Source organism: Nuphar pumila, chromosome 8 (assembly GCF_984573655.1).
Source record: "Nuphar pumila chromosome 8, dmNupPumi1.hap1.1, whole genome shotgun sequence".
NCBI classification, from domain to species: Eukaryota; Viridiplantae; Streptophyta; class Magnoliopsida; order Nymphaeales; family Nymphaeaceae; genus Nuphar; species Nuphar pumila.
Genome location: NC_143256.1, coordinates 76,392,913 through 76,406,444, shown reverse-complemented (window position 1 = coordinate 76,406,444; position 13,532 = coordinate 76,392,913). Strand labels below are relative to the sequence as shown.

The 13,532-nt window shown below is 37.6% G+C and overlaps 1 protein-coding gene across 3 annotated transcripts in view; it reads left to right on the top strand.

Annotated features, from left to right (window-relative positions):
• The window catches only part of EMB2410 (embryo defective 2410), a 240,872-nt gene extending 229,661 nt beyond the window's left edge, over positions 1–11,211 (top strand). For 2 of the 3 annotated variants that reach the window (XM_090016222.1, XM_090016220.1), the window contains 6 exons: positions 459–739; positions 892–1,142; positions 3,666–3,904; positions 4,006–4,197; positions 6,243–6,515; positions 10,844–11,211. In XM_090016222.1, coding sequence (XP_089872348.1) covers positions 459–739; positions 892–1,142; positions 3,666–3,904; positions 4,006–4,197; positions 6,243–6,515; positions 10,844–10,990 — 1,383 coding nt within the window. In that variant the 3' untranslated portion in view covers positions 10,991–11,211. The remainder of the gene's footprint in view (positions 1–458; positions 740–891; positions 1,143–3,665; positions 3,905–4,005; positions 4,198–6,242; positions 6,516–10,843) is intronic. The other variant, XM_090016221.1, reaches the window with a different exon arrangement.
• Positions 11,212–13,532: the final 2,321 nt, after the last annotated feature.

The following is a 13,532-nucleotide window of genomic DNA, read 5'->3' as shown; positions in this document are numbered from 1 at the left end:
TAACTCGAAGGTAAAGTTATTTATTTAAAATCTTCAAAATTTTACAGGTTTTACACATACACACACACACATCATTCTCATACACTAATATATATATAGAGGACTAGCCCAACGGCTAGTTGGAAGAGGAGTTCCAACAGCTAGTTGGATTCTCCTCTAACTACCCATTAGGCATAGTCTATGCCTAACAGCTAGCTGGTCATTTCAAATATGACCAAAAGAAGTAATCAATTATTTGGTCATCTTAAGACCGACAAAGATAGGAAAAACTATAAAAGAAATGAGAAAATACCTAAACTAGCCTATACTTAACATAACCTAATAGGTATACATTGAGTATACCTTGAATACAAGATACATATTTGAGTATACCCACAAGTATATTTGAGTATACTTGGGTGTATACATACAAAAAATACAAGATACACATTTTTTAACATATCTTCTTTCTCTAACAGGTCAGAGGCACCATTAAACAACCAGTGTTGGATGGAACTGCTTCATTTCACAGGGCATCAGTATCGTCGCCTGTGCTACCAAAGCCACTCTCCAATTTTGGAGGTACAGTTAATTTTAAAGCTAATCGTCTATCAGTCAATATTTTGGAGAGCAGAGTGGGCAGAAAAGGAAGGTTGGTGGTAAAAGGGAATCTACCCTTGAAAACCAGTGAACTATTTCCTGGAGACAAAATTGATTTGAAATGTGAAGTTTTGGAAGTGCGTGCAAAGAATTTCTTCAGGTGAATGCTCTTTTCTCTCTTGTATGTATGCTGATGTGGAAATGGGATAAATAATTTGTCCACAACTTTTGTCTTTGACTCAGTTTTGGTTTCTTTCTGCTATTATTGCAGATCTTATAATCAGTCTTTATGTATTCTTTTCCATTGAACAGTGGCCAGGTTGATAGTCAGATCCAGGTTACAGGTTCCATACTGCAGCCTGATGTTTCTGGCATGATTAAATTAAGTCATGGAGAAGCATATTTACCCCATGATAAAAGAGCAGGCACAACTGTAAATCGATTAACATCAAATCGTTCAAGCCTCTCAAGTAGTTTTTACAGTCGATTGGCTTCTTCTGGGCATGTTTCACGCTTCTTTGGTTCTTCGTCAACTGGTCACACGAAATTGCCACAGGCATCAGGTACTTAGAATTGGCTAATGTTTGTTGAATTTTGTCACAAATATACAGTATGGGTGTGTGAAGTTCCTGAACTTCATTTCTAAAAATTTTGAGAATGAATTTCTAGATTTAAAAGAAGCAAGCATTGCTTCTGCATAGAGAGATTGATCTTTACTTAAATGGTAATTGATGAATCAAAACAGGATTTGTATTTTCTAGGTACACATATTGAAGTTAGCAAGCTTTTACTCAGCAAGCATGTTCTTGGGGTGATAACAATTGAGGCATACCAACACCTTGATATTTTAGTGCCTTGCAATGAAAACTGTTGATTCTATTAAGCGTAGTCTCTCAGTTCTTTTATACTTCATAGCTTAACGTGAGTAGTATTTCTCAGTCTTGACGTGCTGGTTATATTGATCAATTATGCTTTTATTAGAATTTTCGTGCTTATTTTATATTCATTCATGAAATCAATGGAAGTATAATTGCATATATTTGCGTCTTCTTCTGCATGAATGAACAGAAGCTAATGTTAGAAGATCATAATTTTGGTTGCTGTCTTGCTTGTTATTAGAAAGTTAGAATTGACAATGCCAATTTTTTTGCAGTGGACCTAGCTGTAAATGGTTGTCCTCCTTTCAACTCTACAAAGTTCTAGAAAACATAGCTACTGCCTAACCAAAGGAAAATATCATCTTGAAGCTCGTTATCTTATTATAGGATCCCCTTGATGCTTGGGAAGAAATTCCACTTACTATTGCAGTTTTCTTGTTGTTGAGTTTTCAGACAGTTAAGGTCGGTGGAAGTTGTTGCTGAACATGCTCAATTGCGTACAAGTTAACTTTCTATTGATACACTTTTAAGATAATTCCTAATGTATTTGAAAAATGAACAATAGGTTTTTTATTCTTACAGCAAACTTCTGCTGTAAAAAGGGACACATCTCATCAATTCCCAGCTGCAAAAGATTCTGGCAATATAGAAGCTGTTGTTCAGAATGCTAGCTACTGGGAGGAACCACTGGTTTCTGGTTTTCTGCATATAGATTACCTTGTAGTGTCTTTCAAGAAAACAACTGGATTAAAAAGGGAAATGAATGATGAAAATTACCAAAACAGTGTAAAAAAAGGTAAGGCCTTATGCCTCAGGGAGTAGGGTCCTGTATCTGAAATCCTAGCTCTGATGGATGTTAAAATGTATTGATTCATATATATATATATATGAGTGTATATGTATATATTATGTAATTTTATACTGTTTTTCTTTCCTTTGTAATAGGTAATACCCTTTAGGGGTATTGTGGTAATTCTGTACATGTAATAGGCTCTACCCTTTAGTGGCAGAACTGACCTTTATTTTATTTTATTTTGTCCTTTACACTTTTGTAAAGGGAAGTTTTGTCTTTTAGTTAATATAGCTGTTGGGAATCTCCAACTATATTCAGTTTCGTCTTTTAGTGAATATAGCTGTTGGAAATCTCCAACAGCTATATTTCTAGCTATTGGAGCCTTTCCCAACAATTATATGGGTCATCTTGGCCCTCTTATTTGTATATAAATAAGGACCTCTTGTCCCATTAAATGTAATGCTTTCCTAAGCATTCTGTCTCAATAAAGATTATTATTTTTTTATGTTTTTTGTGTTCTTTTGTGTATGCTCTTTGGTGTCATTGTTTGGCTTGTGTATTGTCCTTTTTTGGGCTTGTGCTGATGCACATTTAGGCTCTTTGTAGTAGCCATTATATGCACTTAGGTGCTTTTGTATTGCATTTGGCATTTGTATTGTCCCTTGTTGGGCTTGTTCTTGTGCTTATGCACATTATGGTTTTTTTCGTTTGATTTCATTGCATGGTATTAGAGCCAAAAAAAAAATCTTGGTATTTTGTCACCTCATTGTTTTGTCCAGTTTTACCGGAAGCTTCATAGATAGGTTGGAAGCATGCTTCCCAAAACCTCACTTTGGAAGCACGAAATTCCTCGCTTCCTTAATTTGATGGGGATCTTGATTCTCCCATACTTCTCATATGCTTCTCACATGTTTTTCTCCTGCTTTCCTACATGTTTCATATGTGTTTCTATCACGCTTTTCATGTTTTTCATATGCTTCCTTTCACGCTTACCACTCACTTCCCATGTACTTTCTCTAACTTGGTGATAATCATTTTTAGATTTGGAGAAGAATTTAATTCTTATACTACAAAATCATGAAATTTAAGAATCATCATTTTTATTTTAGCTTTTATTCCCTTCCCATTCGATTAGTATTTTACTTCCCATTCAATCTCATCACTTCCTTTTTTATTCTTATTTTTTCTTTTAAATTGATTCCTCGATTCCCGCTTCTCGTTTTGTTTCCTGCTTCCGCTTCCTAGCATAGTAACCTTGGTTTTGTCTCATGTGTGTTTTCTTGTTGAGTAAACATCAAGGAATTGGATATACTTCTTTGTCAACTTTCCTGCAAATTTACAAAATGGTTTGTTGTTTCCTCTAGAGGATCTTTATAGATTCTTAAGCAGAGGAGATTAATCGGATTTTTTGATAGGAAAAGCAGATGAAGATGGACAGGAGAAGGAATCTGCAAAAGCAAAGCCTAGACTTAATGTTCACTTAAGTGACTTAAAGCTTCATCTTGGGCCAGAATTAAAGATTGTGTACCCTTTAATTCTTAACTTTGGAGCCAGTGGGGAACTTGAGCTGAATGGTTTCACTGATCCCAAATGGATAAAACCTAGAGGGGTTTTAACTATTGAAAATGGTGACGTGAATTTAGTTGCTACTCAGGTGAGTTGAGTTCTTTCTGTCCCTGTGCATTCTACTTCTTTCCTGTATCATTGTTTGCATTATCTTGTCTTCTTAATATGTTACTGAACTCTGAATGGCAGGTGAGGCTTAAACGGGACCATCCAAATGTAGCAAAATTTGAGCCTGATCAAGGTTTGGATCCCACTCTTGATCTTGCGCTGGTTGGCTCAGAGTGGCAATTGAGAATCCAAAGTCGGGCCAGTAATTGGCAAGACAATTTGGTAGTTACATCTACTCGTTCTGTGGAACAAGATGTTCTCTCACCAAGTGAGGTACTATTAGGAAGTAGTTTAATGTATTTCTCAGTCTTCTTTTTTTTCCTATCTTTTGGTCATTTATGTTTTTCATCTCTCCAATGTGCACTTCGTCTAATCATAATTGTTGGTCTCATGGTCTGATACAGGAAATCATTTCATCCTCTCCCACCCCCACCCACCACAACACACTCACACACAAGCATGTACATGTTCACACATGCACAAGTGGCATATCATTTTTCTAAATGCTACAACATGGACCATTGTAGGAACCTCTGTTCATAAGAGAGAAAGAGCCGACTTTTTTCAATAGAAGTATTTATACTTTTAGGGTTTTAGGTAGGCTTGCTTGCTTACATACCCCCAATTCTAGTTTGCCCTCGGCAGTGTGCTACTGGTAAAAAAGAGCAACATTAGTAGTGCAAAAAGCAACATAATGCATGAACCATCACAAATTTTAAAGATGTTCCATGCTCAACATGTGGGTGATTCCTAGATGTTGGACATTCTACCATTCATAACATCCTCATGTGGAGTCACTTTATTTGTTAGCCTTTCAACACACTGCATACATTTCACATTAAACTGTAAGTTTTATGATCAATTTGAGTTGTCCTATCTATTATATTAATAAGCACTATTATTATTATTACTATGAGTTATTTCTTCACCTGTAGCTTTCATCTTAATTCAAAATGATAGGCTATTCTTCCAATCTTATAGTGGACAATTTTTTGCCAATGCTTGAAAGAACCCTTTCATTTACCTGAATTGTCAAAGAACAACTTATATCACATTGTGATGTGGGTATCACGAAGCCTGTGGTTGCTGTGTGAAGGATTAGAAGACATAATTTTTATCATATAGCGTCATGAGAGTTTAATTTTTGTAAGTGGCAATGATATCAGGTTAGATCTTCACAGAGATTCAGAGTACTGATGTACATCAAAAACTAACCAAAATAGGCATCAACCTCCTGTCTTAGCACATGGTATATCTGAACCAATTATTAAAAAAGAGAATTTCACTGGTCATATTAATTTCCTCTCTTTTGCCATGAAATTTCATGTCATCCATGCTCGTTTGTGTTAATATCACTCGGGGGTCCAAACGGTTGGCACTACATATGTCCAAGTTGTGCACTCATGAATGTGCCTATGACATATCAAATACCTTGTTGTATACCCATACTGGTTATGTAGCTTTTATATCTATTTTTATTGTGATTGCTTTCAAAATATTCCTTTATTCTTGAATGAATTTAAATAATATTCTTATGTTGTAATATTTAGACTTAGCCTTGCGTGGTTGCCCTAATGCTTTTGGCTACATAGAATTTATGATTATTTCAGAGCCAGGTCGCTATTGTCCATACAATGCTGATTCTTTTTCCTTGCATTTGAGCTTGAAAAACTATTCAATGCATGTTAACTGTGTCAAAAGGACTTGGACAACTCGACTATTGTGATACCAATACCATAGTATTGATCAACCATAACTTTTAGGCTGGTTTCTACAATTGTTCAATTTGCAGAGTTATCTCAGAGAAGAGTCTGAAGTCAAGGCACCTATAGTCCTGCATCTCTCTCTCTCTCCCTCTCTCTCTCTCTCTCTCTCTCTATATATATATATATATATATATATATATAGAGAGAGAGAGAGAGAGAGAGAACTGAACATATTAGGCCCTCTTTTCTCGTTCTGCATCATGTTTTTTTGATGAAAAAATGTATTTTTATGAACCGGAAAAAATTGATGCCTTCATAGCCATTGATTTTGGATCACCGATAAAACCTGTATACAGGTCAGATTCCGGTGATCCAAAAGTTGGCTCCCACTAAACAAAACCTATAGATCACATCTATGGTGTTAGATGTGAGAAAAATACCAAAAACTACGATTTTTGAATGGGCCTAACGGGGCAGAATGAGCACATTACTCTGCAAATATATATATGGTGCTTGATTGTTAATTGTTAATTGTTAATCAACCATGAGCATTTCTCTGCAAATTCATGTCCTGATGCATATTTGTCCTGTGCTAAACACTACTTTTTGCAGGCTGCTAGAGTCTTTGAGAGCCAATTGGCAGAATCATTGTTGGAAGGTGATGGCCAGCTTGCCTTCAAGAAGTTGGCAGCTGCAACACTTGAAACCTTGATGCCGAGGATTGAAGGGAAAGGTGAATTTGGGCAAGCTAGGTGGAGGCTTGTTTATGCACCCCAAATTCCAAGCTTACTTTCACTTGATCCTACAATTGACCCACTTAAATCTCTGGCCAATAGTATTTCATTTGGCACTGAAGTGGAAGTGCAGCTTGGCAAACGCCTTCAGGTAATTTGATTTGTTGTTGGTTATCTTCTTTGTCGAGTTAAACCTTGATTTGGAGGGAGAAAAAGAGCGGAAATAAGTAATGCTTCATTGAGTTGTACTGCAAATGGAAATCAGTGTTGGAGCACTGGAAAATACAAGTCAACAGAGGATGAGAACTTGGTGTATTTTCAGTTGTCCATTCATAAAAAGGATGTGAGACATGGCTCAGTCCCAATTTCTGTCAATGGAGCATTGGTTCTCACACATATTCCATCCAAGGCAAAATTCTCAGTATTTGAAGGGATCAACCAAATCTGAGTCCTGTCCCAGTCATAATGCAGGTTCACAGTTTTTCTACACTGAGACCTACTTGGGTGTCTGAAATCATCTAGAATCCTTTTTCTTTACGTACTTCCACTAACTTCCACACCTTTCAACTTAAGTCACATGGGTGCGGGTGCGGGGGTGCGGCACTTTCAAAAACCTAGGGTGCGGGGGTGCGGCAGGGCAAAAATGTAAATATATATATAATTTTGAAGTTTTAACAGTTAACATTGTCATAATATCATTCATCATGCATACAATATATCAACCTAAATATCAATCAAATAAGTAAAGTAATTACATAAATCAACCTAAATATCGATCAAACAAGTAAAGCAGAAAAAAACTAAATTACATATCAAAAGTAATGGATCTTAATAATTTTCTTCATCATCATCAAATGCATCATTAGAAGGAAGACTGGGCTCAGATAAATCCATGTTTGTCATGTTGAAATCATGGTTTCCCTCGAAGTCACACTCTTCTGGGTTTACATCCCAAAATTTGGATGTTTCTTGTTTGCGTTACAAACCCAATTTGAAAATGTTAAATACAATAAAAGTATATTTAAATGAAGAATTAATAAATAAATAATCAAATAACTAAGAGAGCAAATCAGTACTTGTATTCATCATTAGTTCGTGAAAGTAGTCGAAGATTTGAATGAAAATATACTAAATCCTCTGTACGCTTACTTGTGAGTTTGTTTTTCTTCACATTGTGGATTTTAGAATATGTGCTGCAATTTCTTTCACAACAAGACGAACTAGCAGGTTGTGATAGCAATCGTAATGCAAGACATTGGAGAAGAGGTGTTTCTGATCCAAATGTTGACCACCATGTAATAGGATCTATATTATCTTCCTCTCTCGCGACTAATACTGGTCCATATAATCTCAAAGATGAAAAATTTTCAAACTCTTGTGTGATTTGATTTAGAAGATATGCTTCAGGAAAAAGTCTTATCATACACATATTTCTATGTCTTGATAGCTCTGGGTCTAGATTTGGAGAGACGACCAATACCACCTGCTTGTCACTTTTTTGCATAATATTTTAGATTAAGAGAATGCATCATGCAATGCAAAGGAGTGTTGCTCTTATCCCATCTTCTGACTAAAATTGAATGAATATGATTAAAAAATTCTGAATCATCCAATGTAGAGTTTTTTTCTTCATGTTTGAAAACAACTTGTATTTTTTCAATCATATTATCCCACGTTTCATAAACTCTATGAATCATGGGCTCATCCTTATCAACTTCTCTCAACATTTCTCAAATAGGTTGGGTAAATTGAAGAAAGTATACTACTTTGTCCCAAAACTCATCATCAACAATGAATTTCTTAATTTCTTGAGCCTTGACATCATCATCAGCACAATAGAATGTCCAATTTTCATCAGTGACCATGCTAACCAAAGTATTCTTCATTTTTTTAATCCTCTTCACCATTACAATGATGGACGCAAAACGTGTTTTAGCGACCTTCAACAATTTCAAGTTAGAATGCCTATTAAATATAGCATTAGCACGATGATGATTAACAACAAAATTTCTAATGCTTTTGACATTTCTTTCTAAATCTTCAATCCATGAACATAAAACATATGCTTGTAAATTTTCTTCTTCTTTGGGGTTGCATATGCTCTTTAGGGTTAGATTTAAGCTGTGTGCTACACAGGGAGTCAAAAAAACATGAGGATAGTCACTCTCCAAACTCAATGCTGCACTTTTACAAACTGAAGCGTTGTCTGTAATAATTTGTACAACATTCTGATCACTCACTTCTTTTATGACTTCTATAAACAACCCCTTCAAATACTCTGCATTTTTATATTCTTCAGATGCGTCAACTGCTTTGAAGAATATTGGGTCACTAAGCGAAGAAGCAATGAAATTGATCAGTGGACGCCTTTGAATATCTGTCCATCCATCAGATACAATAGAAACTCTATTTTGCTCCCATGAATAGTTTTTAATCTCCAACAACCTCTCCACATTTGCCCTCTCTTCTGCAAGAAGTATGGTTCGTATTTTTTTTTAGCTTGAAGGCACATAGCCACTCAAATTACAATTTGCCAAGGATGTTACTAAATCCTTCCAATAAGGATATCTAGCCGCATTAAATGCGAGTGAGCTAGAATAAAAATACCTCCCAACTTTTCTATCTAATTCTTCTCTTCCATATGTATTGAATGCTGCTTGTATCGTTCCTCAACCTCCTACATTGACTTTTTTTTTTCAGCATCTTCTTGGTGGCTTGCAAATGACACACTAACTGCATAAGAATTTATCATTGTCTTTCTTTTCTCATATTCTTCTTGTATTTTCTTGTATTGTCTTTGCATTGCCTCATCAACTTTTCTACATCCTGAAATGCCATGTCCTGATATCTTCAACAAATGAGCCTTCACTCTTGTGTAAGACCCAACAAAATCTCTTTTACAGAGCTTGCATCGAAATCTTTTGTTTTCACCACCTCCTTCTCCAGTTTTTGCAAGTTTATCTACATGTACCCATAGTGGCCCCGCCTCATCAGTCTCACTACAACTATCAGCAAAACTCAAATGTTGGGATGAGGATGACGCAAGTCCTTTCCCTTTATCCGTCATTTTTATCCTGAAAACACAAAAAAAAATACATTCAAAATTTCAAATCAATTATACAAACATTATCTTGATATATATATATATAATCCCTTGCCAAAAACAGGAAGGGACTCAACCTTTCTCTAAAATAAGAGGGAGCAAGGAAGGGGGTTCGACCCCTCCCCTGCCGACCCAACAAGAGAGAGAGAGAGGGGGGGTTCGACCCCTCCCCTGCCGACCCAACAAGAGAGAGAGAGGGGGGGCTCGACCCCTTCCCCTGCCGAAAACAGAGGGAGAAGGGGGGGGGGGGGGGGTCAGCCCCTCCCCTGACGACCCAACAAGAGAGCAAGAGGGGGGGGCTCGACCCCTCCTCTGCCGAAAACAGAGGGAGCAGGGGGGGCTCGGCCCCTCCCCTGCCGACCCAACAAGAGAGCGAGAGGGGGGGCTCGGCCCCTCCCCTGCCGACCCAACAAGAGAGCGAGAGGGGGGGCTCGGCCCCTCCCCTGAAATCAAAGGGAGCAGGGTGGGGGGCTCGGCCCACTCCCTCGTCGAAAATAAAGGGAGCGGGGGGGGGGGGGCTCAGCCCCTCCCCTGCCAACCCAACAAGAGAGCGAGAGGGGGGAGGGGCTCGACCCCTCCCCTGCCAACCCAACAAGAGAGCGAGAGGGGGGGCTTGGCCCCTCCCCTGCCGAAAACAGAGAGGGGCTCTCCCCTGCCGAAAACGGCGAAATTAGAGGGAGCAGGGGGCGCTCGACCCCTCCCCTGCCGACCCAACATGAGAGCGAGAGGGAGCAGGGGGGCTCGGCCCCTCCATTGCCGACACAAGAAGAGAGAGAGAGAGGGAGCTAGAGGGTACCTGCGACGAGGGAGAGGAGTCGGGCAGAGGCGTCAGGAGCACTCGAGCTGAGCTGCGCGGGAGAGGAGACGAGATTAGGGCAAATTTTTTTTTTTGCCCTAATCCTTTTTCATCGGTTTTTTTTTAATGTCCAAAAAATTGGATGAAAATGACCCTGGGTGCGTTGACTGCACCTAGGGTCATGTTGACCGCACCCGGTGCCGCACTCGCATGCGCACCCACGTCGCGTCGCGTCCACGCCGGTGCGGCACCTGCTTTGCCGAGTCCCTGTGACTTAGCTTTCAACATTGTGTCATTGCTAATCCCCATAAAAAGCACCTTTTTTGGCTATTAGGCTTTCTTCTTCATTCCTCTTTTCCACTGGGAGTTTGATTTCTCCTACTCTGTCAGCTGCAAAAGTATGATAGCTGAATTAGCTTTGCACCTAAATTATGAGTTTCTTGTTGCTAGGCAGCATGTCCTGTTCTTGATCTTTTGTTGTGCATCACTATTGATGTTGGCCAGATTGAGTGATCTATCCAAGTCCTCTCCAAGCATATTCTTTGGGTCCATGACCTTTTATAGCTTCATTTTTTTTCAGGCATCGGTTGTGAGGCAGATGAAGGATTCTGAAATGGCAATGCAGTGGACACTTCTTTATCAGTTGACAAGCAGGTTGCGCCTCCTGTTCCAGTCTTCTCCATCCAGTCGCTTGTTATTTGAATACTCGGCCACATCACAGGATTAATGTGTAAGTAATTTTATTTTTTTAGGTTGCTTGATTCTTGTATAAAAGAAAGGAAAAAGAGAAAAATCCATGCATTCTGCAATTTAATTTTGTATGTGAATATGCTTCTTCTCTGCATCCATGTTCTTGCAGAGTCTGTACTGTATATTTTGTAAATATTGCATTTGTAAAAATAAATTTGAATGAGCTCAAAAGAAATTTATGAGCAGGCTTATTTGACACTGACATACTTCTTTATATTGCTTTATGTACATACCAGGAGTATGTTCATTTTTTATACTCAACCTAATTTATACCTTAAATCGATTAACCCACACTAGTCTACAATCTTAGTGACGGTATCTAGATAGTGGTGTCAACTGATCGGATATATATCTGATATTCAACCCGATTTTGAAACTGATTAGTCAAATTTGGTTAAGAAAACTGAATCTGATTAGTTGACAGATTCAAATCTCATTTAGGATTTTATAACTGAATTTAACCGATTCTGACATATCTAAATCCAATTACATTTTTTTTTTTGGATTCGGTATTAGCTTTTTTCATCTGAATCCGAGACCTATTAGCCAATATCCAATTAGTCGGAATTGGTATTTGGCTAGATCTGATCCAAATCCTGTATGTATACATCCTTATATCTAGACCCAAACAGAACATGAATCAAATTAGGATCCAACCCATTTTTAACTGACCTGTTTTTATTCCCAAACCTGTTAACCCATAAGGGTTCATAATTTCAACCATACCTAAACTGGCGTGGGTTTGGGTCTATTTTTTAAACCCAACTAAAAAATGGATCTACTTAAAACCTGAACTGTTTAGACCTGGATTGATTTGCACGGGAACCCATTGACTCATATAGATCTAGGGGTGTAACCGGGTTGGGTATACTGACTTGACTCACTGTCCCAAACCAATTAGACCCTACCTAACTTGATTTTATTATACCCATGGGTTTGGGCTGGATCTAAAATATAGACCCATTGAAAAAATGGTTCCGTTCTTGGGTATGGTGAATATAGATCCAAACCCGTTTATACCCGACTCAACTGATTCCAAGCAATCTGTACCCAAATCTGACCCCAGCCCAAACCTGGTATTTATCTGAATTTGTTTTTCACTTGAGTCGGCCCAAACCCAGATCCGTTGAGACTGGATCCACCATTAAAACCAGTTCAAAGCCTCAACCAATTTTACACTTGTTTCAATAGGTTTCCTGTTTCCAACTGCAAGGTTTCCATCCAGAGAGCTTGAAGACTGTTTTTTGGTTAAACGTGGTGAACTTTTAGTGGTTTTATTGATACTTTCTTCTTTTGTAAGAACTTCCTAAATATTTATTTTAGAAAATGACATGTATGACAAAAATGGCGGGTTTCCGAAAATGCCCCACAATTTACCAAATCTACTGAATGAACAATTTGTGATTTTTCTCTAATGTTAATTAAATAAAAATGTATTTTTATGTTTAATATATGTGTGCAAATTTTTAAATTTATTTTATAACTTATTTTAATAATAAATTTTTGTACATGTTAAATATGGATTTAAACCCTAGTATTTGGATCTAATATGAGTTTGAATTAACTATTAGCTGGACTCTATTCTTTAATTTTGTGAAATTCTTTTATCAATATATTTTCACCAATTGCTTTTACAATGTTAATTCTTTTTTTTCTGTTCATATCAAGGAAACTTATAGCTTTCTTGGAAGAAAATCAATCGCAAGCAATTTGAATTTGAATTTGAATCTTGATTCTACAGAGTTAAGCCCAATTGGAGGTAATACTTCATGTAGAAAAGAGGAAATATTTTTTGGACCACTATGCATCATTTTCAATTACTTTAAATCAACAACCATTTTCAATATTTTGACAACATTTTCTAGCTATTCTGGCGTGAAGTGAGAGCTTGAGGTTCATTTTTTACACATCTTGACATCATTTGTCATCCCTTATTAGAACTTGATAACGGGAGTTTTTAAGATTCCTTCCCTTCTTTTTATATAATTTGAGCGCCTAGGCTCTCAGATTCACACACTTCCCTTTGCTCCTCACTGTCCCGCCATAGACAGTCCCATTTTGGTTCGAGTCAGAGCCACCAATCATTCTCTCACAAAAGGTCATCAATTTTAAAAGCTATTTAGTCTCAACAATAAGGCACCCAAAATCAATCCCTTTTCAAGCTTTAGGGACCCCTACTTTCATCTTTTTGCAAAACCCCTATCGGATTCATTGTGCGAAATCTGAAGGTTTCATCATGGTTTCTTCTTTCAAGAATTCCATTATCTTCTCCCTTTCAGGATAAGGGTTAAACCTAAACCATTATTCGCAAAAGGCCATTTTTCAAAAGCTATTTAGTCTCAGTCATGGGACGCCCAAATCACACTCTTTTTCAAAGCTTTTTGGGAAAACCATTTTCATTGCCTTCTTTGCGACCCCTCGTTTCTATACCGAGGTATTTTCCGTACCATCCAGGTTAAGGGCAAAACCTGAACTTCACTTCTATGGAGTGAATCTTTCTTCGTCATTGTTCGTTTCAT